Source organism: Hyperoodon ampullatus (assembly GCF_949752795.1).
Source record: "Hyperoodon ampullatus genome assembly, chromosome: 2".
In the NCBI taxonomy this organism is placed as follows: Eukaryota; Metazoa; Chordata; class Mammalia; order Artiodactyla; family Ziphiidae; genus Hyperoodon; species Hyperoodon ampullatus.
The window spans coordinates 19,479,129-19,506,443 of NC_136915.1; the positions used below are offsets into that span (position 1 = coordinate 19,479,129).

The following is a 27,315-nucleotide window of genomic DNA, read 5'->3' on the forward strand; positions in this document are numbered from 1 at the left end:
AAGTAACTTGACCACAGCCAACATTGGTAGAGGTGGGGGTTGGAGCTCAGGTTGTCACTGAGCTCCGATCCTGTGTCCTTTAAATGCATCACCCAACAAACCTCAGATGCCACCCACTTGGTTAGAGAGAGGAGTGGCAGAGCCCAGGCCAGATGAGGTCCAAGGGGGAAGCCCTTCACCCACCAGTATTCCTCGCCCAGCACACTGTCCAGCCCACAGAATCCCACTTGACCATTCCATGAAAGGCAAGGGCCCCTTTTTTCTATCAGAGACAAAGTGGTTGGTTTTTTGTTTTGTATTGTTTTGTTTTTGTTTGGTTCCCCGCCCCCCCCCCCCCGCCTTGTCTTTCAGTGTTTTAAATGACTCTAGTGCCAACCAGCCTGGGATTGCTCTTTTCCAAAATTAAAATACCTTTAAGTTGTTTTCATTATAAAAGTGGAACATATTTGTTGCAAAAAGTGTGCATAGCAGAAGAGAGCGAGCCCCTCTGCCCATTTTTGTCTCCCAGGATAGCCTTAAACATGCCTTCTGAACATGTTTTGTTGTTGTTTTAAAAGATGGGTCTTTTAAGTCCTCTCACAAGGGGCTGTATAGTGCTAACCCCCTCAGGTTTTCAGATGACACTTTGGGCTGGCCTTAAGTTGAATAATAATTAGTTCAGTTTTCAAGAAACCTTTATGGAATGTCATCTGTGTGCTAGGTGTTGCTGATCCAAGGTGGACAAAACAGCCTCAGACTTTAGGGAACTCATTCTGTTGTTGAAAATCCTTGCATAAACCAAGGATTAGATTGATGGTAATCCCCCAGTGAACATATACAGAGTATCACTTTTAGAACTGGTTAAAAACTTTCTTTTTAATCAGAATGACACATATGACATAATTAACTGATCTGAGACGTAGACAAATATTCAAGTGTAAGAGTTCTTTACTTTGCAGGTAACCCTGCCTCAGGCTGGCATAGATGGGGTAGGGATGGGGTGCATACCCCCCAGCAGCATACATTGTTTCTTTTCATTCCGGTTGTTGAGATCTCCCTGGGTAACTTGCGCAAAGTGTTCCATGTAGCTTAAGTATATGCCAGGTCAGTTAGTCAGCAATTCTGCGTCAGGAATGGGCCCATTTTTCCATTACACCAATGTTACATTTTCAAAATGGAAGGCATTGAAAATGTAAATTTAAAAGCATTTGCTGTGCAGGAGAGGGAGATTCTAGGGCCAGGACTAGAATCCAAGTCTCCTCACACCAGTTTGATGTGTTTTCCATTACACCCCATGACTGAGTCTTAGAGCACTGAATGGGTGATTATTAATCTTTATGGACGTTTTATCCAATGCTGACTATATGGACTGGATTGTGCTGGGCAACAGAGATTTAAAGCTGGACAGGTCAGGGAATTCCCTGGCAGTCCAGTGGTTAAGGCTCAGTGCTTTCACTGCGGGGGCCTCAGTTCCATCCCTGGTCAGGGAACTAAGATTCCACAGGCCACACGGTGCAGCCAAAAAATAAAATAAAGTTGGACAGGTCAGTCACTGCACTTGATAAATAAACAGCTCAGTGAGAAGACAGAAGAATAAATTGACAATTTACACCCTGAAAAGTGTTAGTTGCAGAGGAAAGGGCACCAAGCAGAAGGGGGTGGGAACACAGTGGGGGGGGGGGAGGGGGGCTTCTCAATTTACTGAGTGAATGAAAGCTCATTTGAAGAAACAATGTATATTGTTTCTTTTACCTTTCCCAGAGCCCAGACCTGAAGAGCCGCTGGGCTTTCCCACATTGTGGGAGGTCAGGTTCAGTACACTGCCGAATTGTTGATGGTGATCAGATTAGTGTGTAATCCGATATGATCTAATCAAACAAGATGTAATCAATGCTGTTTTTTTTTTTTTGTTTGTTTGTTTTTTGCGCGGTATGCGGGCCTCTCACTGCTGTGGCCCCTCCTGCCGCGGAGCACAGGCTCCGGGCGCGCAGGCTCAGCGGCCACGGCCCACGGGCCCAGCCGCTCCGCGGCATGCGGGATCCTCCCGGACCGGGGCACGAACCCGTATCCCCTGCATCGGCAGGTGGACTCTCAACCACTGCGCCACCAGGGAAGCCCAATGCTGGTATTCTAAACGAATTTTCAACTGTTTAGTAGCTTTTTTTTTTTCAGTAGTAATAATACTTTATTAATAGTAAAATTTAGTGCTTCTAGGATGAGGGTAAGGGCCCTCAAGGATGGTGTCTTGGGCTTGTCTGATTGAGGCCCTACTGATTTAGAGGAAACAGCCATTCATTCATTTATTCATTCATTCATTCAAGAAGTATTTATTTGGTACCTCTGTACCAGACACCGTTTTTGGGGGAAAGTGAGACACGGGCTATTACCTCTTGTAGCTAAACTGTTTGACTTTTGACAAATCACTTTCACTCTCTGGGCCTCAAATCCTTGACCTGTTCAGAGATGTGCGGTCACAGTGGACCTGGACTGTTTAGATTCACATTCCAACTTCACTTCTTTCCTGTTACATGACCACATGCAAGTTAATTTAGTCTCCCTGAGCTTCAGTTTCCTCATGTGTAACATGGGGATAATAGGCCTCGTTTCACTGGGCTGTACTGAGAGTGAAACTTAGCTCAACCACTGGGCTTAGTGCCCCCAATCAAGGGTGGTCACTAGCGTTAATCGCTGATTTCCTGAGCCGCAGACCCACCCTGGAACCACACACAGGTGTTATTTGGGGCGTGGCTCACAGCGCAAGGGGGCGGGCTAGGATTTATAAAGGCAGGGTCCGGCGCAGTGGTCTCATCCTGCCTTGGCTGGACACCGGAGTGGTTTTCCAGGCCGTGGCTCCGCACTACGAGGACCAGAAGCGAGGCTGCCCAGCGGCGACCAGTGCGGAGCCGACGCGCCCGGGCCAAGCTGCTCGACCTCCCGGCGCACGCGGCTCCAGGAGGGCGCAAAGGACCGGACCCCCCCAACCACAGGCCGTGGGGGCGGGGCCTGCAGCCGGCCGGCACCCCCACACCCCGCGGCCCCTCCACCCCACTTCGCCGAGGCCCGGAAGGGACCAGTCGCTCTTCCGTCTCCGCGGGGGAGGCACAGAGGGCGGAGCTGCACCCAGAGGACGCGACGCGAGCCCAGTTCCGGCGAGGAGGCCGCGCCAGTGACAGCGATGGCGGCGGAGTCGGCGCTCCAAGTTGTGGAGAAGCTGCAGGCGCGCCTGGCCGCGAACCCGGACCCGAAGAAGGTGAGCGAGCGGGCAGCGCGGAGGGGGCCGGGCGTTGGGCGCGGCGCGGCCCCGTAACGTTCGCGGGCCCCGGTGCGGCTCCTTCCCGAGCGGCCGCGGCCGTGGGGGCTCGGACCCGGAGCGCGGCCCCGCCGGTCTGCGGCCTGCAGTCGGGAAGTTAGTGGCCCTTGGCCGCTGCCCACGCGGTGGGACCCCGCACGGCGGGCGGCGCGCCTCGGCGGGCCCGGCCTCCCTGCCTCCCGGGCCGGGCGCCCGCGGGCTCCGGGCGGACACCGCGTGCCGGCGGGGCTCCCGGAGCCCTCCCCCGGCGTCCCGGGCCAGCTGTTTCCTGTCGGGAGAGCTCGCCCGGAGTTAACTCCTGCCCGCTCCATTCCTCGCCCTGCGAAATGTTCTGATTTCTTAGTGTCTTTTGATGTTTGTTGGGAGAAGGAGGTGGTTCTGCCTGTGCTTGATGGAGTCTAGGCTCGGTGTGTGGTCCTGCGTCTTTAAGACGTTTTTATTGCTTTGGCTTGATTATTAGAGCGTGGACCTTTTCGCTTTCTCAGTAAATCTCTTTCAAAACAAAATAAACCTCACGTCACCCTAACCAAAAACTTAGGTTGTAAATGGAAAGAAAAAAAACAAGGCTTAGAAGTTGCAGCTAGATTTCCTTCTGGCCTTGATAGAAAGGTAAGAGCTACCGATTCTGGCTGCTGCGAGTGATGGGCAACCATTTTTAATTGCACTCAGCTAGTTTTTTTCCCCCTTAACTGTTCTCTTAAGTTAAATGCATTCTTCTCTCTCTGCGACTTTTCTTCCATCCATCTTCTTGGTGTCTGGGAGAGTGTCCCGTGGATGTTAGAATTTTTTTTTAAATTGAAATACATTGATGAAAACACTCAAGGTGTTTGACATTCTCTGTCAGCATTATAGCTGGAGTGTACAGTGTTGTAAGAGTTGGATCTCTGAAACCCAGAGTGGCTTTTGAAGAGGAAATAATCCAGGGAGGCAGTCGAAATAAAGTGGTGAGGAGATTTGAGTTCTAATTTATTTGCCAGCCATGGACATTAGGGATGTTCCTTGCTAAGCCAGTTTCCTCACCTGCTTCTTCCCAGGACAGAACCAAAAGGCAGAAGTGCTCAGTAGATGTTAATCTCCACTCTTTACAGTTTTTCTTGAAAGGCCCCTTTCTCTTCACCTCTTCTTGGCCTGTCATAGGTGAGGTTTTTTTGCCTTTGTTTCTAAAGGCTGCTCAACGCATCTCACTATCAGACCACTGTTTAACTCTTCTCATGCATACCTAGCTCAAAGATCCACTTCTTCAGGACGACATTTTAGCTTTAAGTCTGTGAAAACCGAAATGCTTTCACTTGTTTTGTGTTATATTTTCTATAATGGCTTCAGTACCTAGTGGACAGGCATATTTACAAGTTTCTTTTTACAATAACCCTTTGTGGGCATCTAATAAATGGTCATTATTTCCGAGTACTAGCTTGTTTTCCCAAACACTGTAGGTTTGTGACTGATTTTTTTTAAAACCCTAGAGTAATATGATGTAAATCGCCTCCATCTCCCCAGTTTGGTCTTCCATTGGGTTAAAAAAAAAAATGCACCGTGTAGTGTCTACAGTCATTTTCCCACTAGAATTTAAATTTTGAAGTAGCTTTTCCAGTAGTTGATGTGCATGAAATTTCAAATTAAGAAAAGGTTTGTTTGACTTCACATCCTATTTGAACTGTTAGTGATTGTGAGTATCTGGGCTTTCTCTTCCCAGATAGAAACTCACCCTGAGCTTCTGACTTTGCATTATGAAGATCATTTTTGCAAAGGGCACAATAGTTGGCATTCACAAATGAGCTAATGCAGAGGGAAAACTGCAAGCTGGCACACTGGCCTTCTCAACCTTCTGTTAACCCAGCAAGCTCCCACAGGTTGTTCTTGAAATTGCAAGATGATTATATAGCAGTACTGAACTTAAACTAAATCTTGATTTCAAACCATTATTAGCCAAACGGTTGATTCCACACCTATATTCATAGATTTCCTCGTATTAAACATAGGTGTTTAACTGTAACTCTTTTCACTTTAAGCCCATCTATGATCTAGGCTTACTTGGGGAAAAAGGTGTCAGGCAAACCAGGGTCACTTGGTTCCTACTATTTAAGTAGAAACAATTTTCATGGCTGGTAAAGTTACCTATCCTGTGTTACAGTTTGAACATGGAAACTACAAAGAATACAGTTTGAAGGCAAGTGGAGAACGAGGCCGACGTTATGAACATCTTTAGCTCTTTGTGATGAAGTAGTGTGCAGAGGATAACTGAGATTCCTAAGCATGGACTGTGCAAATGTTTGATATTTCTCAATGACTTGTTATCAGTTCTTGCAAACTACAACTGGTCCCTAGGTTTGATAACAGCAAGTTTCCACCTACCTGAGGATACCCAAAGTGTTTTATCATTTTAATGCTTTGTTCTTTTTTGAACCTCATTGAAAATAGAGGGGCTCTGAAGCCCTTTTTCTCTTATGTTGGGCTAAATTGGTTTGAATATCTCTAGGGTGTTAGTTTCATCTGCTTTTAAGTTGTCCCTCCTAACCCAAAACGAAGCAGAAAGGCAGCATTTATACTTCCAATTAGTGCTAGGCTTCAAAGATGAACACACCTTCAATGACTTCTGGCCCCATTCCTTTTTTTTTTTTTTTTTTTTGTGGTACGCAGGCCTCTCACTGTTGTGGCCTCTCCCATTGTGGAGCATAGGCTCCGGACGCGCAGGCTCAGCGGCCATGGCTCACGGGCCCAGCCGCTCCGCGGCATGTGGGATCTTCCCGGAACGGGGGCACGAACCCGTGTCCCCTGCATCGGCAGGCGGACTCTCAACCACTGCGCCACCAGGGAAGCCCTGGCCCCATTCATATATGTGGCCTTTGTAGAGGTCCTGGGACTCTGTCCTGGTGGTGACCTTCTTTCCTCTGTGGACTCTAAACTGTCTGACAACGTAACACTAAGGAGGGGTTCTTCTGCTTTGTGTCGAGTGTGCTAAGAGGCACATGAACTACTGCTCCATTTCCTTTTCCGGTCTTCTAAGGACAGTGTCTTTATGTTGGATATTTCTCCTGGCTTTGTAGTACATGCTGTGGTAAACACACTTGACCTACTCGCTTGTTAGGCAAGTTACCTAACCTCACTGGGCTCAGTTTTAATATCTGTAAAATGGGGAACATAATATCCATTTTATAGAGTTGGTTAATGAGGATGAAATGAGGTAACACCTGTAAGGACGTAGCATAGTAGCCAGTGCACAGTAAATAGTATATAAATGCCTTCCAGGGAATGGCATTAGAGGAGACAACCTGTCCTTAACCTTTTCAATGATTCTAAATTTTCCTTTAAGAAGAGGAATTGGCATTCATCTTTGCACCCATAGCTTTGATGACGAGAAATACACATATACTTTGTCCTGAGTTGGATGGTGGTGGTGGTCGAATTCGAAGTGGAGGATAATTTTCACTCAACTATGAAGGTGAAACTCCTTAGATACACCACTTGGCTTCTCATAGGTTCCCAGTCAAAACAAGATTATCACGTGTGATCCAGTTGCTCTGCCTAGCAACCAGGTTCAGTAATTATTGAAGTAGAATGACCAGAAAAACACACTTGCTACTCCACCTAGTAGCAATATAGCTACTAATTGTAGCCTGGGCTACACATAGGAAAAGAACAGATCTTGTCATCAGATATTTAACTATCAAGGTAGCCACAGTTAATCTATTTTGAACTACTTGTACTTTTCAGCACTCCTCGAATGGTAGGTATATTTATAGATACATACATATTTCCTAGAGAATGGCATAGCCGTCATGACTTCAGGTAGAAGTGGAGCAAGTAGGAATTGGCTGGGGAATATCTGGTAGAGGATCAAGGGTAGCCATTTAAAGAATGGTCAGTTGATGAATGAAATGATTAATCAGAAGCAGTTATTGAGCTTGTATAGCATTCCAGGCACTATGGCTAAAGACTGCACATGGTTTGTCTCTCTGAATCCTCACAGCTTGTGAAGTACAGACAGGATCCAGTTCCTGTTTTGCAGATGAAGTAACTGAGGTTCAGAGAGGTTAGTGACTTGCACAAGATCACCCCACAAGGAAGTGGCGGTGCCAAACTGAAGCCTGTCTCTGACTCTGGAACTCTGTCTTAACAGCTCTGCTATCGGATTTTGAGCTAGCTCAAGAGAATACAGAAAAGAAATGTGACCAAACCCAGGTTGCTTCTCTAATCTACCCAGACATTTTATGTTCACCATTTGCAATGGCAAAGCTCTGATTCTAGCAACTTGAAATTGGTCTTGGCTTCCCACTTACATTGAAAAAACCCAGTTCTGTTAAACACACTTTTTCTGGAAACATGATACCCTTTTTCTGTAGAGACCTCTTCTCCTTTTTACTTTCCTCTATGCCGGGTGCATGAGTAATTTCCTAAAATTGGCTCCTTTCTCAGAAAGTCTCTCTCAAAACTGGGCAGAAAGATAGTTGTTGATTACTTTTCTTAGAGCTGATAGGTTTGATTCTCTTCTCTAAGTTTTATTTCCCCTTGGTGTAGCATAGTGGCTGAAAGCACACAATCTAAAGCCGCAGACCTGAGTGAATCCTGCCCTACTTGCATCCTGGGGCAAGTACCTTAACTGTTTCGAGTCTGTTTTCACACTTGTAAAATAAGGATAACAACCGTACTGTATACTACAGAACAGTGTAAGTACTTAACCATTGGATATTATTCTTATTTGTTCCAGTGAATGATTATGATTTTATAGAAATTAATGTTTATTTTATTCTCTGCAGCTATTGAAATATCTGAAGAAACTCTCCACCTTGCCTATTACAGTAGACATTCTTGCGGTAAGAACTGTGTAATTTTAGATGTTATATAGCTATATCCCCTCCCCTTCCCGACCAGAGAGATTGTACAGTAAGAGCATGGGCTTTAGAAGTGAAAGAAACCAGGCACAAGGCCACATATTGTATGGTTTTATTTATATGAAATGTCCAGAATAGGCAAATCCATAGATAGAAAGTTAGATTAGTGATTGCCAGGGGTGGGGGGAATTGGGAGGAACAGCATTTCTTTTTAGGGTGATGAAAATGTTCTGGAATTAGTGGTGATGGTTGTGTAGTATTGTGAGTGTTCTGGAAACCACTGAACTGTACACTTTAAAATGGTTAAAATAGTGAATTTTATCTCAGTTTTTTTTCTAAAAATTAAAAGAACATTGGCATCTAGTCCTGGATTCAAATCCAAGTTTGTGACTTCAGGCTGTTCCTTCTTTGTAAAATGGGGCAGGTCCTAACCTCACAGAGTTATCATATAAGTATTAATTCAGACACTGTATGCAGTGCTCTTAGCTCAGTGCCTAACACCTGCCATGATCACTCTTGTTATTATTGCTAAAGTTCTAGAAGTGTTTTAATTTAGTGTTTCCCTCTTCTGAATCTGGTGCACTTTGCTACTGTGTGTCATTAGAGGTTTGGGGCATAGACACAAAGTAATTTTGTACTGAGACTTGCAAGGTATGTTTTTGGAAGGAAGTATTGGTTTGTTGAAAAGTAGGAGGTCTTATTTCTTTAGAAAATTGTGAGCCTAGTTCTACAACCCTCTAACAATTCCTTTGTCAACTTTGTAGGAAACCGGGGTTGGGAAAACGGTAAATAGCTTGCGAAAACATGAGCATGTTGGAAGCTTTGCCAAGGACCTAGTGGCCCAGTGGAAGAAGCTGGTTCCTGTGGAACGGTAAGAAAAGTTCCTCAATTCTGCCTGAATTATAAGAAATAATCCATGATCATTATAGAATACTAGAAGACATTTAAAAATAGAAATAAGAATAAGAATTTCTTAATTCAACCATCCAAAGATAAGCATTATTGACGTTTTGGAATGTTTCTTTCTGACCTGTTCTTAAAAGGCATTTTTATATAGTTGTGAATAAACTGATGTAAATTACAGCTCTTTTTTAATGTAACAAGTTAAACATTTCCCTGTGTTGAAAAGCTTTTTAAGTATTTTCACGTCCACAAGATGTTTGATCTTCTTTGTGTCCTGTAGTTAAACTCGTCATTTTCCATTTATTGAATATTTGGGCTTTCCCAGTTTTAAACCTTAGCTGAGTATCTTTGAGCAGAACCCATTCACCTTCTTCCCAAGACCTTGTTTCTAACTCTGTAAACTCTTCATCTCTTTCGTGAGTTCAGGTCCTGTGATGTTGTCCTCTGAACAAGGATTACCCTGAGATTTATATCTGCTTCATCTGCTTTTTCTTTTATTTTAGAAACACTGAGCCTGATGAACAGGACTTTGAGAAGAGCAATTCTCGAAAGCGCCCCCGGGATGCCCTGAAGGAGGAGGAGGGGGGGGAGGGGGAGGGGGACTACCCAGGGAGCTGGAGAGCCTCCGGTAGCCAGTCGTGTAGTCCTGATAACAGACAAAAAAAACACAGAAAACTCTCGGAGCTTGAGCGGCCTCACAAAGTATCTCACAGCCATGAGAGGAGAGACGAGAGAAAGAGGTACCACAGAGTTTCTCCAGTTTACTCTTCAGACCACGAATCTTCCGATTACGGCCATGTTCAGTCCCCACTGTCATCCACCAGCCCTCATCAGATGTCTGTGGACCATTACAGATCCCTGGAGGAGGACCACGAGCCCTTTGTTTCACACCAGAAGCCTGGCAAAGTCCACAGTAATGCCTTTCAGGACAGACTGGGGGTCAGTCAAGAACGACACCTGGGTGAAGCCCAAGGGAAAGAGGTCGTGAGTCAGAGCAAGGAGCACAGATCTTCCCATAAAGAAAAACGTGCGGTGAATTCCAAAGGAGATGAGAAGTCGTCTTTGAGCAGAGAAAAATCACACAAGGCCATCTCCAAAGAGGAAAACCGGCGGAGGCCACCCTCAGGGGACAGCACAAAGGAGAAACCGCCCTCTAGTGGTGTCAAGAAGGAGAAGGAAAAAGACGGCAGCACCAAGAAGGTTTTACCCCCCTTGGAGGTGGCATCAGACAACCACCTTAAAAAGCCAAAATACAGAGACCCAGAGAAAACCAAATCAGACAAAAACAAGCAGCGTCTAGAAAGCTTAGACACAGGCAAGGGGGCAGGAGACCTGCTGCCCAAGGCAAAAGAGAAGGTTTCTAACAACCTAAAGGCTCGAGAAGGAAAAGTAAAACCTTCTCATTTAGATAGAAAGTCAGTGGGCTCCTTCCTTAAAGCTGAGGAGGCAGATATGGATGATGAATTCGAGCAGCCTACCATGTCTTTTGAGTCATACCTCAGCTATGACCAGCCCCGGAAGAAAAAGAAAAAGATTGTGAAAACTTCAACCCCGACTCCTGGAGAAAAAGGATTTAAAAAAAATGATTCAAAAAGCACCAGTAAAAACTTGGACTCAGTTCAGAAATTACCTAAGATGAACGAAAACAAGTCAGAGAAGCTTCCGCCAGCTGGATCCCATTCATCCAAGCTGAAAAAGGTAACCCCTGTGGCCCCGTCCCAGCCAGAGCACCTGGGCCGGCAGAGCTCCCGGGACGACCCCACCACTGTTTGTCTGGGCTGGCTTTCCCATGGCCTGTTGAATTTCAGTTTGAAGTAGTTTCCTCCCGGCCTCTCTGGCCACCAGGGTCAGTAGAACCCAAGAAAAGTATTTTCTGAGGCATCCCATTGTGCTGGGCCCATCTCCCCGTATCTCCTGACTTAGGTAGTGTCAGGCACGGCTGCCGCCCCTCCTGCAGGCTGGATATGCGTGTTGCAGGCTGGATATGCGTGTGAAGTTATCTGCCACGTCAACACTGCTGGGCGTCGACTGGGGGAAAGAGCTGTGCTTGTAGAAAGAGGCTCTCCAGTCACTGGTCTCTTCTCTGCAGGTCCCCAGCGATGTGCTGCCAGTGTTACCAGACCTTCCATTACCTGTGATACAGGCCAATTACCGCCCACTTCCTTCCCTTGAATTGATGTCTGCCTTCCAACCAAAGCGAAAAGGTAATTTTCCTTGTCTTTTTTTCTTTTTTTAATGGAGAAAATGGTTTGGTTTTTTTTTTTTTGCGGCACGCGGGCCTCTCACTGTTGTGGCCTCTCCCGCTGCGGAGCACAGGCTCTGGACGCGCAGGCTCAACGGCCATGGCTCACGGGCCCAGCCGCTCCGCAGCATGTGGGATCTTCCCGGACTGGGGCACAAACCCGTGTCCCCTGCATCGGCAGGCGGACTCTCAACCACTGCGCCACCAGGGAAGCCCAATGGAGAAAATGGTTTTAAAAATTCATTCATGGTCTGTCATCATATTTTGGTGGATTTCCTAAGAGCACAGGTTCTGGAGTTTGATGCCTTGGGTTTGAATCTCAGCTCTGGCTTCTACTACAAGTTACATGAACTTGGGTAACAACTTAATTTCCTTGGACTTCAGTTTCATATTCTGTGAATGGGAGTAATAATGGTATCTGCCTATGAGGTGGATTGAAAGTGATAATGCCGGTAAAGCTCTGAGCTCTGGGTTTTTACACACAGTGTTTGCTAAATCTTAGCTGCTGCTATTACCAGCAGGCTTTTACTCTGTACATTCCACAGGGGCTTAAAAAGAAGGCTAGGGACTTCCCTGGTGGTGCAGTGGTTAAGAATCTGCCTGCCAACGCAGGGGACACAGGTTCGACCCCTGGTCCGGGAAGATCCCACATGCCGCTAGAGCAGCTAAGCCCATGCGCCACAACTACTGAAACCCATGTGCCTAGAGCCCATGCTCCGCAACACGAGAAGCCACTGCAGTGAGAAGCCCGTGTACCACAACGAAGAGTAGCCCCCACTTGCTGCAACTAGAGAAACCCGCGTGCAGCAACGAAGGCCCAAATGCAGCCAAAAAATAAATAAATAAAGGCTAGTTTTAATAGCAAAACAATTAGATGCTACATAGGTGTCCCTTAGCAAGAGACTAACGGATCATGGTTCATCCACACAGTGGCATCCTATGCAGCCGTTTAAAAAAAGAAGTAGAAAATCTATGTACTGATGTGATTTCTAAAATGTAAATGACAGAATGGTTATAGTATGTTATTGATTGGTTAAAAAGGAATAAAATAAAAGTTTATTTTTGCATAGACTTTCTGGAAGGACACAAGAAACTGATATTATTGGTTGTCTTTGAGAAAGGAAACTGGGAGGCTGGGGAATGCCGTGGAAGGAGAGTTTTCACTGTATTGCTCAGTGCCTTTTATAACTCACACTTCTGTTTTTCTTGCCCTACAGCACTCTCCTCACCCCAGGAAGAGGAAGAAGCTGGATTCACCGGACGAAGAATGAATTCCAAGATGCAGGTCTATTCTGGTTCCAAGTGTGCCTATCTCCCCAAAATGATGACCTTGCACGAGCAGTGCATCCGGGTGCTTAAAAACAACATTGACTGTAAGTCACATGCTTCTCTCTTGCTCTTCAGCACGTTGTGGCACTGGGACACCGGGTGACTTGGCCGCTACTCAGTGCTTTTCCCCTTTGATTCTCTTCAGCAATCTTTGAAGTGGGAGGCGTCCCATATTCTCTTCTTGAACCTGTTCTGGAGAGGTGTACACCTGATCAGTTATATCGCATAGAGGAGTACAATCACGTGAGTATTCTCTTTGGATGGGAAGAGGGCAGTGTGCTGGCTTGCGTCTCCAGGAGTAGCTTTGTCTCTGAATCTGCCACGGTGATGGGCAGGTGGTGGTCGGATCACTGTTCTGGGTTTGTCTATGGGCCTTTAAACAGGCAGGTTTTTAGCACCTGCTCCTGGCGTCTTAAGTAGGCCTCTTGGGCTAGAATCAAGATGGGATTGGAAGGTGGACGAGGGGGACCATTTCCCACGCCTCCCTTGAGCTCGGCTAGTTACAGAGGTCAAGGGAGAATTCGAGCAGCACAGCCCTTGGGATCCAGGGCAGGGACAGAGCCATGTGTTGACACTCAGGTGTCTGGTGAATATAAGGGTGGCTGGGTGTCTCCTAGAGACAAACACATCTATCCCCCAATCCTCCGAATGCGGGAGATGCTCATCTGATTGCATTAGCTGTCTCTAATTCAAAGGATCTACGACATATCCTTCTTAAGTGGCCCCTGGCCATTGCAGTTCGGTGTAGTGATGGGGAAATGCCTGGATTTGACTTCATCCCAGTTCCTACTCTGCACTGATCTTCTAAAGGAAAAGACTGATCTTAAACTAATTTCTGTGTTGCCTTCTCTCCTAGTCCCACAACCCCCCAAAGCAGCTAGTATAGTGCCTCACACTTAACTTTTTTATTTTTTTCCGGTACGCGGGCCCCTCACTGTTGTGGCCTCTCCCGTTGCGGAGCGCAGGCTCAGCGGCCATGGCTTATGGGCCCAGCCGCTCCGTGGCATGTGGGATCTTCCCGGACCAGGGCACGAACCCGTGTCCCCTGCATCGGCAGGCGGACTCTCAATCACTGCGCCACCAGGGAAGCCCACACTTAACATTTTTTAATTCAGTGATTTGGGTTTCTTTCCTAGAACTGTGGTATTTTAATACACTACTACTACTAAGAAGACCAAAATATCATTAGGAAGCTGGTCCCCCTGTGTGATTAAGGATAGAAAAGAAATGTGTAAGGGTACTTGCATGTAAATGATGTCCTGGTTCTGATTTTAGGTATTAATTGAAGAAACGGATCAATTATGGAAAGTTCATTGTCACCGAGACTTTAAGGATGAAAGGCCAGAAGAGTATGAGTCGTGGCGGGAGATGTACCTGCGGCTTCAGGATGCCCGAGAGCAGCGGCTGCGACTCCTCACAAAGAATATCCGATCTGCGCACGCCAATAAGCCCAAAGGTAAGGGGGCAGCGTGGGTCTGGCAGAAGAGTGAGCCCTGTGCTCTGGTCAACAGCAGGGCCGCGGTGGGCTCAGCTATGGTATCACCTCTGGCCCCCAAATCTCTCCTGCATTTGCAGAAGACGGCAAAGGGTGAGGTGTTTCTTCTGCCACTATGCATGCTCCCCTACAGAGGGGTTTCCAGGGTTGAGAATCCCCTACCTTTAGCATCTCAGCTCAAGAAGGCAGGTGTTAACCTCCATTCCTCCGCAGGCCGACAAGCAAAAATGGCCTTTGTCAACTCTGTGGCCAAGCCACCTCGTGATGTTCGAAGGAGGCAGGAGAAGTTTGGAACAGGAGGAGCAGCTGTGCCTGAGAAAATCAGGTAAGATCTCTGCCCCCTGTGGTTTCCGCCTGCTCAGGGAGAGAGAGAGCCCAAGAGCTTATCTTTCAGCTGTGAGAGGCAGCCCAGGGGCAAGAAGCGATTCATTTCGGGGGTGAAAGCGTGGCAGTGCAGAGTGGGTTCTGCAGGCTGACCTTGACCGTCTGGGCACTTGACCTCCCTGAACCTCAGCGTCCTTGACTGCACTGTGGGCGAGAGTGATTCCTGCCCCTGGGTGGGGTCGGGGTGGGGGTGTGGTCAAGACTAAATGGAGAACAGGGCCTGGCTTCTGGGACATATCCCCTAAGGCTTTCCCTTTCCCCATTTAAACAAAAAACATACTACTGTGATGACTAAATTATCTAAGTACGTAAGCATTGTCGAAATACAGATTTACACCTAAACAGTGAAAAGTTAGTCGAGATTATCATTCATTCTGAAGGCCTGCCACAGTCACTTCCGAGCCATCACCAGAATCTAGGGTACTAGGTTCACTGGTCAAAGCCACAGAACTGAGTCCTCAGACCAGCCAGCTTCAGGCTGTTGGTGCCGAGGGCAGATTTCTCCTGCTCCTGACTGGCAGCTTTGCTCTGTGTCCCAGGATCAAGCCAGCGCCGTACCTCTCAGGAAGCAGCCGCTTGGGCAGTGGCGGCAGCAACAGCTTTAACGCCAGCCCCGAGGAGCCGGCCTACGACGGCCCGAGTACCAGCAGTGCCCACTCGGCACCCGTGGTCAGCAGCACTGTTTCCTGTGATCCCAGGAAACCGACTGTGAAGAGTAGGTAACTTGGAGCTCCTGCTCAGATATTTCAAAACTAGTATTTGAACCCCTCTAATGTTATTACTGCTGCATCACACTTTGTGTGTTAGATGTAGCGTACGTGATGCCTTGCACACAGCTGGTCTAAATGTCAGGGCCTCCTTCCCCTGCTTTGTTCGTAGTGCGTATTTCGTGTGTCATTTAAATTATGATCGTAGTGAATATTCATTTTGGTACTCTGCTTTTTTTTTCTTTTATTTTTTTCAACCTAAATGTAAACCTGTTTCTCCAGGCAATAACATGGAGTTTCCAACTGTTATTATTAACAGCTAAATAATTTTATTGAAGTTTTATAACCTTATAACCCCACCTTCCAAGTCTTTTTTTATATCGAGTTGGGTCTCTTTCGTATTTTACTAACTTTACTACTGTAGACTATCCCCAGTATTCTACAGCGGTGTCCTAACTTAAGAAAAGCATTATTCTGTATTTACTTCAAGACCCACAGGAGGGTGGGAGTCCTGACTTGCACTTTGGTTCGGTTCAGGTTAACCAGGCTAGAGGGCAGGCTAGTCGTTCTTAGGTGGTTTGTGCATTTAGCTCATCTCAGACCTGTTGCTACACTGGACAGACAGGTATGGGTGGGGGTGCTTTTGGCTGGTTTGGATATTGCTGAGGCAGAGTTAAATTGTGGCTCAGAATGGCCTTTAGAGTCTGGCAAGGCTTGAACTCCAGTTCTGCCACTTACCGTACAGGGTCCAGCCTGAGTCTTGGTGAAGTTGTGAGAATTAGAGGGAATGATTGTCGGGCCTGGCAGGTGTTGGCGAAGTGTTACCTTTGGGCTGCTGCTTTTCTATGGGGTTGGCAGATAACTGCTACTTGTGTCCATTTGTCTGGCTGTGTAGAGCCAAGAGTAACAAGGCTTTGTTTGATTGTAAACCACTGGTGTCCACACTGCCATGGATCTGAAACAACTGCCTTATTTCTCTTTTCACAGAAATTGCCCCAATGATGGCCAAGACGATTAAAGCTTTCAAGAACAGATTCTCCCGACGATAAACTGAGGACTTACCTTGGAAATGAAATTTGCGGGGAGGAATATGAGGACAAGGGGGGGTTGGGGAATGGAACTTCCAGAGGAGACCAGGATCTTTCGCTTCGTGGAGGCTTTTGGTCTCCGAGTCCTGCACAGTCAGCAGGCATCGTGCCTGTGCCTGTGTCCGCAGCTGCCGCCTCCCTGCCTGGCGAGCACTTCCGAGTTCTGAAGAAGATGTGAAGCCTCACGCTCACTGAGGATTTTAAGGTCAATTGTACCTTTGTCGTCAATTACCTTCTTTGTAAACTATAAGACATAGTTTTAATTAATAAATATTGCCCCCAGATTGTATTTATATTACCCCCAGGTTTTTTTTGTTTTTGGGTTTTGTTTTGTTTTGTTTTTTTCTGGTCCTCTACCACACACTTAGCCTTTTATTTTTAGGGTTCTTTGTTAGACAAAAGCCTATTGAAAGCCTTTCCCCGTCCCAATTCATCTCTCCTGAGTAGACTTTGGCCCAGAGAGAGGACTGGGTGTCCCCAGAGCCTGTGTGGCACGTGCTGCATGTAGAGCGAGGAATGGTCCTGGGCTGCCTGTCCTGGAGGGGGAGCCCCGGCGTAGTGACAGGAAGTGTTCAGGTCAGACACCCCCCACCTCTTTGACCCTCAGTTGCTTTGAGGTCCTGTGCAGGTGCATCCCTTTCCTACTCATTCAGGGAATTATTTATTAAGGGAAGTTCTAGAGTCTTTCCCCGCATCCTTTTTGCCAGGTCCCACTGTTTTTGAGGCTCACTAGAGGGCACAGAACTCCAGTATTTTTACAATTTCCGGTTTCTAATTCAAAACTTTAGGGTTTTTTTCCTCCCCTATTTTTCCTTCTCCCCACTGGCATGGGGCAAGACGCAAACACATGGCAGGGCTTTCTGTAGGCCCCCGAATACAACTTTAGAGTTTTAAAATCCAGCACTGTAATCTAGTCCCTGTGAATTGCTACTAGAGGTGAATGGTTTTAAAAGGTAATGCTGTGTTGGAAATTGGTTTTGTTTTTGCCTTTCTTTAAAAGGTAAGATCATGTGATTGAAAGAGCACAACAATTTGCTGTGTTTTGTAGGGAACTTAGCAGCTTGAAACTCTCTCTACTTTTTGAATCTTTAAACCAGAATTTGGAGGTAAGGGCCAGTTTAAGGAAAGGGTCTGAGCTGTAGCATCAGGATGGGGGAGCCACAAGGGCATCCACCAGTCTTGGGAAGGGAGTATCTCACTTTCGAGTTGACATGGGGGAAAAATCAGAACTAGGAGGACAGTGTCAGTGTCCTTCTTGGCTATTGAAGGACAGTAATCTAGTAGGAACCCACTTGGTTGTGACCCAGGTAGAAGTAGATACTATAAATTTGAGAAGCCCATCCTTAAGAAACCTGAGAAGCAGATTGAGGGCGTGGTTAGTGTGATAGCCCATGGAGCTTGGCAGTTACCAGTCCCTTTGACAAGCTCACTCAAAGCCCAGAATATGGAGCCCACTGTTTTTAACCATCCTGGAGACCTCAGTTAGGCTAACTCTGAAGATTGCAGAGCGACGCAGCAAGAAGTCTGTGCAGCAGAAGCACTGTTCAGTGTACGTTGCTGTGCAGGGTACCTGAGGGACACAAGTATTGCTGTGTTTTAATTTGCTGTATTTTTGAATTGGGTAAAGCATTCTTTCTCTTGATTGTTTGTATTACCATTCCACCAGTCCCCCAGCCTGCTCCCCAAATGTGATACTAGAAAGCCTCTTATCTAAAACCAAATGAGCGTCTGGGTCAGGTGCCAGACACCTGTTGCCTAGAATAGCTTCCTCTAGGTGTCCACGCCTTGAATTTCTCTCTTACCTGTGTGTTCAAGTCTTTACCATTGAAACCAGTTTTTCATATTTGATACAGCTGTGTATGATTTAATTTCCTTTATTAGGAGTCTTTGGGCAGGGAGGGAAGAAAAGACACATCCCAACATCACTATCCATCTTTGGATCACCCCTGTTTGCATAGAGCCAGATCTTTCCCTCTCCCCCCTCAAGACTGTCTGCATTAGGGATGTGACTTGGTGAGAAGAGGGAAGAGGAAAAACTGAGTTTCTAAACTACCGCCTCTCCTGGGTTATTGAAATGCCTGCAGAGCAGACACAGGATGATGTTGAACCTTTGGTCTCATTTGTGAAAACTTGTGCAATTTTTTTTTTCTGTGCTACACTACATACAAATCACCGAATTGCAAATTAACACCTTTGTGATCCTTGGTGTAACGAGCAGTTTCTTTGGGGCTTTTCCTTTCTTTCCGGGAAGTGGGAGGGAAAGGAGCAAGGTATTATCTTGCTCTTCATTTGTATTTTGGTCCCAAAATGTAAATACAATTTTCTATGTTACTTTTTTGTGGTAACTACCAAGATGAATATTTTAATTAGATAAGTTATATGAAAAGGAAGGAAAATTCCATGTCTAAATTAAAAAAAAAAAACAAACCACCATATACTGTTGTCTTTCTTCCTTTCTCCCTTATTGTGTCAGAGAATGGAAGTCGGTCACAATGTCTGGTTTCTGGGCTGTGAGGCAGAGATCTTAATCCCTGGGCTGGGCCATAAAGGATGCTGGATTTCTGTCTACTGTAGCACAGCAGGTCTGGGAAAAGGGGACTCAAAGGGAGAGAACCCTATGAGCAAAGCAAGGAAACTCAGATGAAAATGAGCACTTGGTGGGGACCATGCACTGTCCCTTACTGCACTTGGAACCCTGGGACTGACCTGTTACCCCGTTTTACAGTTAGAAGCTGAGGCTCTGAGGGGTGAAATGACAGCCAAAGCCATATAGCTAGTAAGTGGCAAAGGAAAGGATTTCAAACCCAGATTCTCTGACTGCAAAGTGTGTGCCACTCTACCTTTCAGTCACTTCCAGCGGGTGTGGAGGACCCAGATAGGTCTCCTCAGTCTTACACTGGCTTCCTAATGAGAGCACAATGAGCACACAGGCAGAAAGGTCGTGGCAGCAAGGGCTTAATAAGAACCTGCTGTGTTGGCCCTGGCTGAGCTGCGAGAGTTTCAGCATTCGTGGGTGGAGCCAAGGGCTTGGTTTCAGCCCCTACATACATCGAGAACCTTGGTTCTCACATCAAACCTCAGCATCTCATGGCAACATGGTTTTATTATGATCCCTTCTCTCCTAAACAGGGTATTCTTGGTGTATGGTCTGGACTTATTTTTCCCAATTCTTTACTGGATCTAATTCTGACTGTTACAAATTACTATGCATTGAAGTTAATGATGGAATGTGGTATCCGATGGATGATTTTACCCGGTGTCTGTAAGTTAGCCCTTTGTCCCTTATTCATTAATTCAACATTTGCTGAGCCAGGACCTGTATTAGACCCTGGGATATAGAGTAACATGCAGTCAAGTCTGGCGCTCATGGTCAGGTAAGAGTAACTGAGCTCACTGGTTATATACCTACCATGTTCCAGGAACCACGGTCTCATATACATACATTATCTCGATTATCACAACGGTACTATAAGGTAGGTTGTCACGGCCCCCATTTAAAAACTGAGAAAGCTGAAGCACAGAGAAATTAAGAACTTGCCCAAGGTCACACAGAGGTGACCAGTGGTGCTGTGTGCTTTTGGTCTGACTCCCAAGCACATGTTCTCTGTCACATTTCCCATCTCACACACAAACACATATCCAATGTTAGGCTTCTGGAACAAAGCCAACCTCCAATGCAGAAAGATGCCCAGGCCAAGACCCTAATCATTTCTAGGAATGACTTCTCTGTGCTTCATGTAACTGATGTCCAGAAGAATCCTCTACCTGGCTCACCTTAACAGATGCCCCTCTCACAGGGTTTCTCCACTGAGGCTCCACATCCACTTGAGTGTCTCCCTGGTGATTTGGCTAACCTGATTATTTGGTGAAATAGGCAGTTTGTCCTCACAGGCCCCCAGACTTCTCCTGTGATGCCTACTGTCTCAACTCTTTTCAGAAACTTCTGAGGAAAGTTCAAGCCATCAAAGTTTTATATAGCTATACCCATGTTGCGCAAGCAGAGAATCTCTGGGCTTGGGGCCCCAGAATGTGCATTAAAAAAAAAAAGTTAAAAAAAAAAAGAATCCAAGCAATTCTTCTTATAACGCACATTAAAGTTTGAGAACTGCTCCAGGGAATTTTCCACAAATAGTGTAAAAGCTTTTCACAGCTGGCCTGTGTGTCAGGGCTGGGAAACTTGCATATTCAGTCACACAGCAAAGACTGTGCTGTCCCCACTCTGTGTCACTGCATAAGACAGACATGGCCCCTGCCTTCATGGAGCTTTCATCTAGTAGGGGAGACAGTAATCAAATAACTACACAAATCATTGTTTTCTTTTGGTTTTTTTGGCCGTACCACGTGGCTTGTGGGATCCCAGTTCCCCAACTAGGAATCGAACCTGGCCCCTCAGCAGTGAAAGCATGGAGTTCCAACCACTGGACTGCCAGGGAATTCCCAGAATCATTGTTTACAGATTTCTGGCCCCACTGCAGAAATCTGAATTGGTCAGAGGTAGGATGTGGAAGTAGGTACTTTTTTTATAGGCCTCCCCCAATGAGTTTGATGAGCAGCCTGGTTTGGGAGTGCCTCATGCAGTGGGAAAACAGTGCATGAGCTTTGGGATAAGACAGATTCAGGTTCAAATCCTGGCACCACCACTCTGCAGCTTTGTGACACCTCTCTGAGCCTTAGTTTCCTCATCTATGAAATGGGAATAATGACACCTCACAGGAATTCTTGTAAGGATTCAGTGAGAGAAGTGGAGCTCAATAAATTTTACTGTCCTTCCTTCATTCCCTCTAAATGCGGAATGAAAGGCAAAGTTTTGTTTTCTCTTGACAGGAATTAAAGCTTTAGGATCACAAGATAAGGACTATTCTGAGGTCAGTGGGTCCTTCCTAATAACTGAAATCTTAGCCCCTGCTGCCCCAGATAGGATTAGTTCAGCTTTTCTGTTTTTGGACTCCTATCTATTTCGGGTCCCTTAAACCATAGCCCCTAACAACCACCAAAAAGGCAGACACTACCTAATTTCTTGTTATCTCAGGGGTCACAAATACCAGGAGTTTGGTGTAAGACAGTGGGAAGTGGTGGGAACAGAAGGAAAAAGGGCTATTTACACAGCTCCACCTGATTGTTTCCAGGCAGAAGGCAGGGCCCAGTGTTGCCACATCATCGAGTTTTAAAGAAAAGACAGAAATCTAGACTTCTATGCAAAATTTCCCAGTATTTAAAACCCAGAAAATCTATATAAAGTGGATAATTTTCCAGAAAAATACAACTTACCAAAATTGACCCGTATAGAAATGACAAATTTAAACAGACTAATTACCATAGAAATAATAGAGAAAGTAGTTGTAGAGCTTGCCCTATAAAAAAGCTCCAGGCCTGGGGCTTCCCTGGTGGCTCAGTGGTTGAGAATCTGCCTGCTAATGCAGGAGACACGGGTTCGAGCCCTGGTCTGGGAGAATCCCACATGCCGCGGAGCAACTAAGCCCGTGAGCCACAACTACTGAGCCTGCGCGTCTGGAGCCTGTGCTCCGCAAAAAAAAGAGAGGCCGCGATAGTGAGAGGTCCGCGCACTGCGATGAAGAGTGGCCTCCGCTTGCCACAACTAGAGAAAGCCCTCGCACAGAAACAAAGACCCAACACAGCAAAAATAAATAAATTAATTAAAAAAAAAAAAGCTGCAGGCCTAAGATTTCATAGGAGAATTCTTTCAACCTTAAAGATTAGATAATACGAATGCCACTTGAACTATTCCAAAGCAAAGAAAGAGAAGAGGTTATGGAACCCTGGACTTGGTTATGGTGTAGCAACAATCCCCAAATCTCAGTGGCTCAACACAACCAAGATTTGTTTCTCACTCACACTACATGTCCATTGAGGGTCTGTTGGAGCTCTGCTTTATGTCATCCTCATGCAGGGACCCAGGCTGAGGGAGGCCTTCTAAGATTTTCAAGGCAAGTTAAGAATACTGCACTGGACCCTAAGCTACGTCCAGGGGTGACATCCATCATTTCCATCATATTTCATTGGCTGCACCTAATTCAAGGGGACAGGGAAGTACAATCCATCCATGCACCTTGATGCAGAGAACTGGAAATACTTGCTAACTCCAAAGGCAATCACAGTAGCCTGGACTCTCAGGTACTCCACAAGGCCACCCAGCTTTGAATTCCACACTTCCAAGCTTCAGCAGGTCACTTAACCTCTCTGTGCCTCAATGTTTTCCTCCCCAAATGAGGAAAATAAACCAACCTTGTGGAGCTATCATATAATGATTTAATGAGTTAAAACACGTAAAGTGCTTAAAATCGTGCCTGGAACATAAAAAGAGCTCAAGACATGTCAGCCAGGATGTCAGTGATGAATTAGGTGAAGTACCCAACATGGAATGGGCATTTAGTAAAGGGTTTTTGTTATAACTGAAGCTCTGAGGAAAATGATTTGTCCAACGTAACCTAGCTGGTACGTGCAGCATAACATGGTGGTTAACAGCCTGAGCTCTGGGGTCTCAGCTTTGCACCAGAGTAAGTACTTAATAAATGTTAATTAATATTTGGAGGTGGTTCAATGTGGTAAGCCTCAGCACAGCCTCTGGAGGCCCACTGCCTGGGTTCAAATCCTGGTTCCACTACTAACCAGCTGTGTGTCCATGGGCAAGTTACTTAGCTTCTCTGTGCCCCCGTTTTCTCACCTATAAAATGAAAATAATAGGACACCTATAATTATGAAGATTAAAAAACTATAAGTAAAGCTCTTGGGACAGTGCGTGGCACATTATTAGTGCCATATGGTTATTAGCTATTATTAGTACAATACTCTCGGTTTGCCACAAGGAAGCATTAGAAAGTGACAGAAAAATAGTTCATTTCTCCCAGCTTAATTGAGACAGGAGAGGAGGGAAGGTGGATACAAATTCAGCAGTCTTTTTGCTACAGAAATGTTTGCAGATGAACCTGGGAGTAGGAGAAAGAAAAAATCGGAAGCTTTTCCTACCTGCCCCAGGGTAGTCTTAGAAGTCGGTGAGAATTCCCATTTGTCCTCAGACATCCCTGCAACATAGGAGTGCAAGAGAAGAGACAGACAGAGTAAGGAGAGGCAAAAGGCATTATCCGCAAATCAGAGCCAGGCTACCTTGCAAGAGCTGGTTTCTTCTAAATCCAACCCCCTTAGCAATTGCAATTTCCCACTGAACCAGACGGGGGTGCTGAGCTGACACTAAGTAACGGACACTATCTACCCTTTTCCAACCCACCAGATGTTGTTCCAAACCTTTCTCATACAGTATGCAGATCGCCCTCATAATAAAACCCTACAGAGCAGGTACTCTTATTATTCCCATTTTATATATGACACGTCTGAGGCTTAGAGAGGCTAAGTGACTTGCCCAGCAGGCCATACTCAATATTTGAGGGATTGAGGCAAGAGTACAAATGGTGGTGTACTTAAAAAGTTATAAATGGAGCTAACGAACAGTTAAATAAAATACAGCCTAGGCAATTCCCTGGTGGTCCAGTGGTTAGGACTCTGTGCTTTCATTGCTGTGGGCCTGGGTTTGATCCCTGGTGGGGGAACTAAGATCCTGTAAGCCGCACAGCCTGACCAAAAACAAACAAACAAGAAATACAGCTTATTCTGCTACCTGGACAAATGAATCTTCGCAGTGACCTGGAGGCCACCTTCAGATTTCTGAGCCTTTGGAGCTCTGCACTAGAAGGTGGTGGAATGGGAGAGAACAGGGCCCTAGCCCCACCCCTCTTCTCTTACCCCCAAAATGTGTCCCTGCAAGGGGCCTTGTGCACAGGCATGCAGGTGTCTTAACCTGTATGCTCACATTCTGTTCTAGGGTCTCTAAATCGAAAAGGTCCGTCAGGTATCCAGCACAATGAATGACAAAAGAGCCACAGCATTGCATTTCAGAATACTAGGGACCAAAAGAAGATCTTAAAAGCTTCCAGAAATGGAATGAGGGAAACCCACACAAAGAATCAGGAATCAGAATGGCATTGTATTTCTCAAAGCTAGAAGACAACAGAGAAATAGCTTCAAAATTCTGAGAGATTCTATCCTCATCCAAATTACCAATTAAATACAAGAGAAATTTAAAGACATTTTCAGTGGTCACTTAATATGTATGGTAGTGTGGTAGCCACCTCCAAGGGGGCCTCTAATGAGTTCTACCTCTTGGTATTCACACCCTTATGTTGTTCCCTCTCACACTGAATACGGCTGACCTATGGAACTGTGGAATATTTTAGAATCAACAATATGTGATTTCTACGGCTAGGCCATAAAAGACATTGTGGTTTCTACTTTGCTCTCTCTTTGATCACTTGCTCTGGCGAAAGCCAGCCACCATGTCACTAGGACACTCAAGCAGTCCTATGGAGCGGTCTATATGGTGAGGCCTCGTGCCAACAGCCTGCACCAACTTGCCAGCCATACAAGGGCACCATCTTGGAACTGGATTGTCCAGCTCCATCAAGCTTTCAGAAGACTTGAGGTTCGTGAGAGAGCCAAGACAGAACCCCCCAGCCCCCCCCACCCCAGCAAAGCCGCTCCCAAATTCTTGACTTGAAGAAATTGTGAGATGAATGCTGACTGTTGTTTTAAGCCGTTAAATTTGGGAGTAATTTGTTACACAGCAAAAGGTAACCAGTATGGGTCTATTGCAGGGGGAAGAGCAGGGAGCCACAGTATTTTGTAGTTCTTCCAATTAAAAGGTGAAGTCTATCTCTCCACCCTTGAATTTGGATTTGGCCAATGAAACTTGTTTTGGCCGACGGGACATTCACAAAAATGATAGAGGTTGATGGTTAACAGGTGCTTGTGCAATTGGGTCTTCCCTCCTGTGCTCCTGGAACTCAGCAACTGCAACAATGTGTCTGACTTCTGGTAGTCTGCAGGAGACTTGTGGCCATCAGCTCAGCTGACAGTCCATATCAACAAGACTTGTGAGTGAGGCTATTCCAAACTAATCAGCCCGCCCAACTTGCCCAGAAAAGAACTGACCAGGTGATCTACAGAAGCATGAGAAATAATAAATGCTGTTGTTTAAAGATTTTCAGTTTTGGGGTGATTTGTTATATGGTATAAGCTAATCGATACAACATATTTACTTCATGTATACCTTTTTGTTTCAGGAAAACAAACTAGGCTCAAAACCTAGTTACTTCCTAAACTTATCTGATCTTGGGCAAGTTAATCTACCTCTTTCAGCCTCAATTTTCCTCACCTTCAAATTGGGGGTAATATTGGGTAACATTCCCTATCTCTTAAAGATCACGTGACAAATAACTGAGATGAACTACATGAACTACATACCGTGCTTAGCACCATGTCTGGCACACACTGCTCGATAAATCACTAAAGGATGACAATGATGCAAATGATAGGAAAGAAGCCAAAAGTGAGTAGAAGGCCTGGGTTAGTCCTGCAGTGGGATACAGTCTTCCCAAAGAAAGGCTACTGAGTGTATCATTCTATCAAACAAATATTCGCTAAGCGTTTAGCAAGTGCCAGTACCCTTCCCTGAAACTGTAATGTGAAAGCAGGAATAAGTCATAACATTGAGCTATCTGAACCAGAAACAAGCTTGCCTGCTTCACAAAGAATTGAACTAGGACATCAAAATATTTCTGAATGGAACTTGAGCAGATGTTTATTTTGGTTTGCAGCCCCCAGTCTGGTCTGGATACTTCAGAGCCAGAGTGAAGGGTAGGGGCTACCCAAAGTATCTCTTAACTCTCTCAACTTCCTATCTCTCCCCGTCTCCACCAAGAAGTAAGAACGCATTCTACCCCGAAACCAGAATCATTTCAACTCTAAATAGTGGCTTTCCACTCTTGATCTCAACCCAAAAGATGAAAAACATTTTAAATTGCACCTGAGTATACAAGAAGCTGAAACAAAACTTCCATAAGTGGAGACTAAAATGTGTAATACATTCTTATTTTTTTATTTTTATTTTTTGCGGTACGCGGGCCTCTCACTGTTGTGGCCTCTCCCGTTGCGGAGCACAGGCTCCGGACGCGCAGGCTCAGTAGCCATGGCTTACGGGCCCAGCCGCTCCGCGGCATGTGGGATCTTCCCGGACCGGGGTACAAACCCGTGTCCCCTGCATCGGCAGGTGGACTCTCAACCACTGCGCCACCAGGGAAGCCCCTGAATTTTCTATTTTATTCTATTTAATTTTTTAATGTTGGTCACAATCCTCTAAATGGCTTTTAAGACATATCAATGGGTCACAACCAGCCGTTTGAAAAAACTGCTCTGAAACATCACATGGGGGGGGGACTTAAAGGTCATCTAGTCCAATCCTTTTATTTTACAGGGGGTAAACTGAGACTCAGAGAGGTTAAATCACTTGCCCAAGGCCACAAAGCTAGTAAGTGGCAGTGTTTCGATTTCAACTAAGATCTGAATCAACTATTGAATTCTTACCATGTGTCAGCCACTGTGTTGGGTTCTTGAAGAGCATTATTTCATTAATACTCACTGTGATCCTATGAAACAGATATTACCATTCCCGCTTTACAGACGAGGAACAAAAAGTCTCAGGACGGGGAACATGACTTATTCAGGGTGTCACACAGTCAATAACAGACCCAGGACTTGTCTCCAGATTCAGCTGTCCATAAAGCCTGTGGTCTCGACCACTAAGCCCACTGTGAAGAAAGTGGTTATGAACGTGGGTTTGTGAGCTCTAAGCGCCTAAGCGTGCACATGGGCGGCAGTGATAACGCTGTGCTCCCCACTCTTCAGGGCCTTATCACTGTGCCACCAGCTCCCAAAAAACGTTGGTGGTAAACGAAAAGAGAACAGACTTTAGCCTAAGGAGGAGGAGGATTCGAAACCCAGCCCCACCATTTACTCGGAACACCAGTTTAATCTTTGCTTTTCAGTTTCCCCATCTGTGAAGCTGGCACTGCAACAGCATCCGTCTCCAGGACTGAAAGAGCCAACCTTAATTTCCCGGCCCCCGGAAGCGCCTTAGCAGACGTCGACGCTCTCCGAGCCCCGCCCTCTTCTCCCCACGCGCTTGCGCCGCACAGGGGCGCC

At 45.9% G+C, this 27,315-nt stretch overlaps 1 protein-coding gene across 1 annotated transcript; it reads left to right on the top strand.

Moving 5' to 3' along the window:
* The first annotated feature begins 3,139 nt into the window (after positions 1-3,139).
* ELOA (elongin A) lies at positions 3,140-16,564 on the top strand. Its single transcript, XM_079697435.1, has 11 exons — positions 3,140-3,229; positions 8,044-8,100; positions 8,883-8,989; positions 9,525-10,719; positions 11,111-11,225; positions 12,481-12,636; positions 12,738-12,835; positions 13,868-14,048; positions 14,301-14,412; positions 15,011-15,186; positions 16,166-16,564. The coding sequence occupies exons 1-11, from the start codon at positions 3,155-3,157 to the stop codon at positions 16,225-16,227; spliced, it is 2,334 nt and encodes a 777-aa protein (XP_079553561.1). The 5' UTR covers positions 3,140-3,154; the 3' UTR covers positions 16,228-16,564.
* The last annotated feature ends 10,751 nt before the right edge of the window (positions 16,565-27,315 follow it).

Excerpts from the sequence above, each read along its gene's own strand:
- ELOA (XM_079697435.1), top strand. The coding sequence starts at position 3,155 with ATGGCGGCGGAGTCGGCGCTCCAAGTTGTGGAGAAGCTGCAGGCGCGC. Across the intron at positions 10,720-11,110 it reads ATTCATCCAAGCTGAAAAAG|GTCCCCAGCGATGTGCTGCC; the intron begins GTAACCCCTGTG and ends TCTTCTCTGCAG. Across the intron at positions 14,413-15,010 it reads GCTGTGCCTGAGAAAATCAG|GATCAAGCCAGCGCCGTACC; the intron begins GTAAGATCTCTG and ends TCTGTGTCCCAG.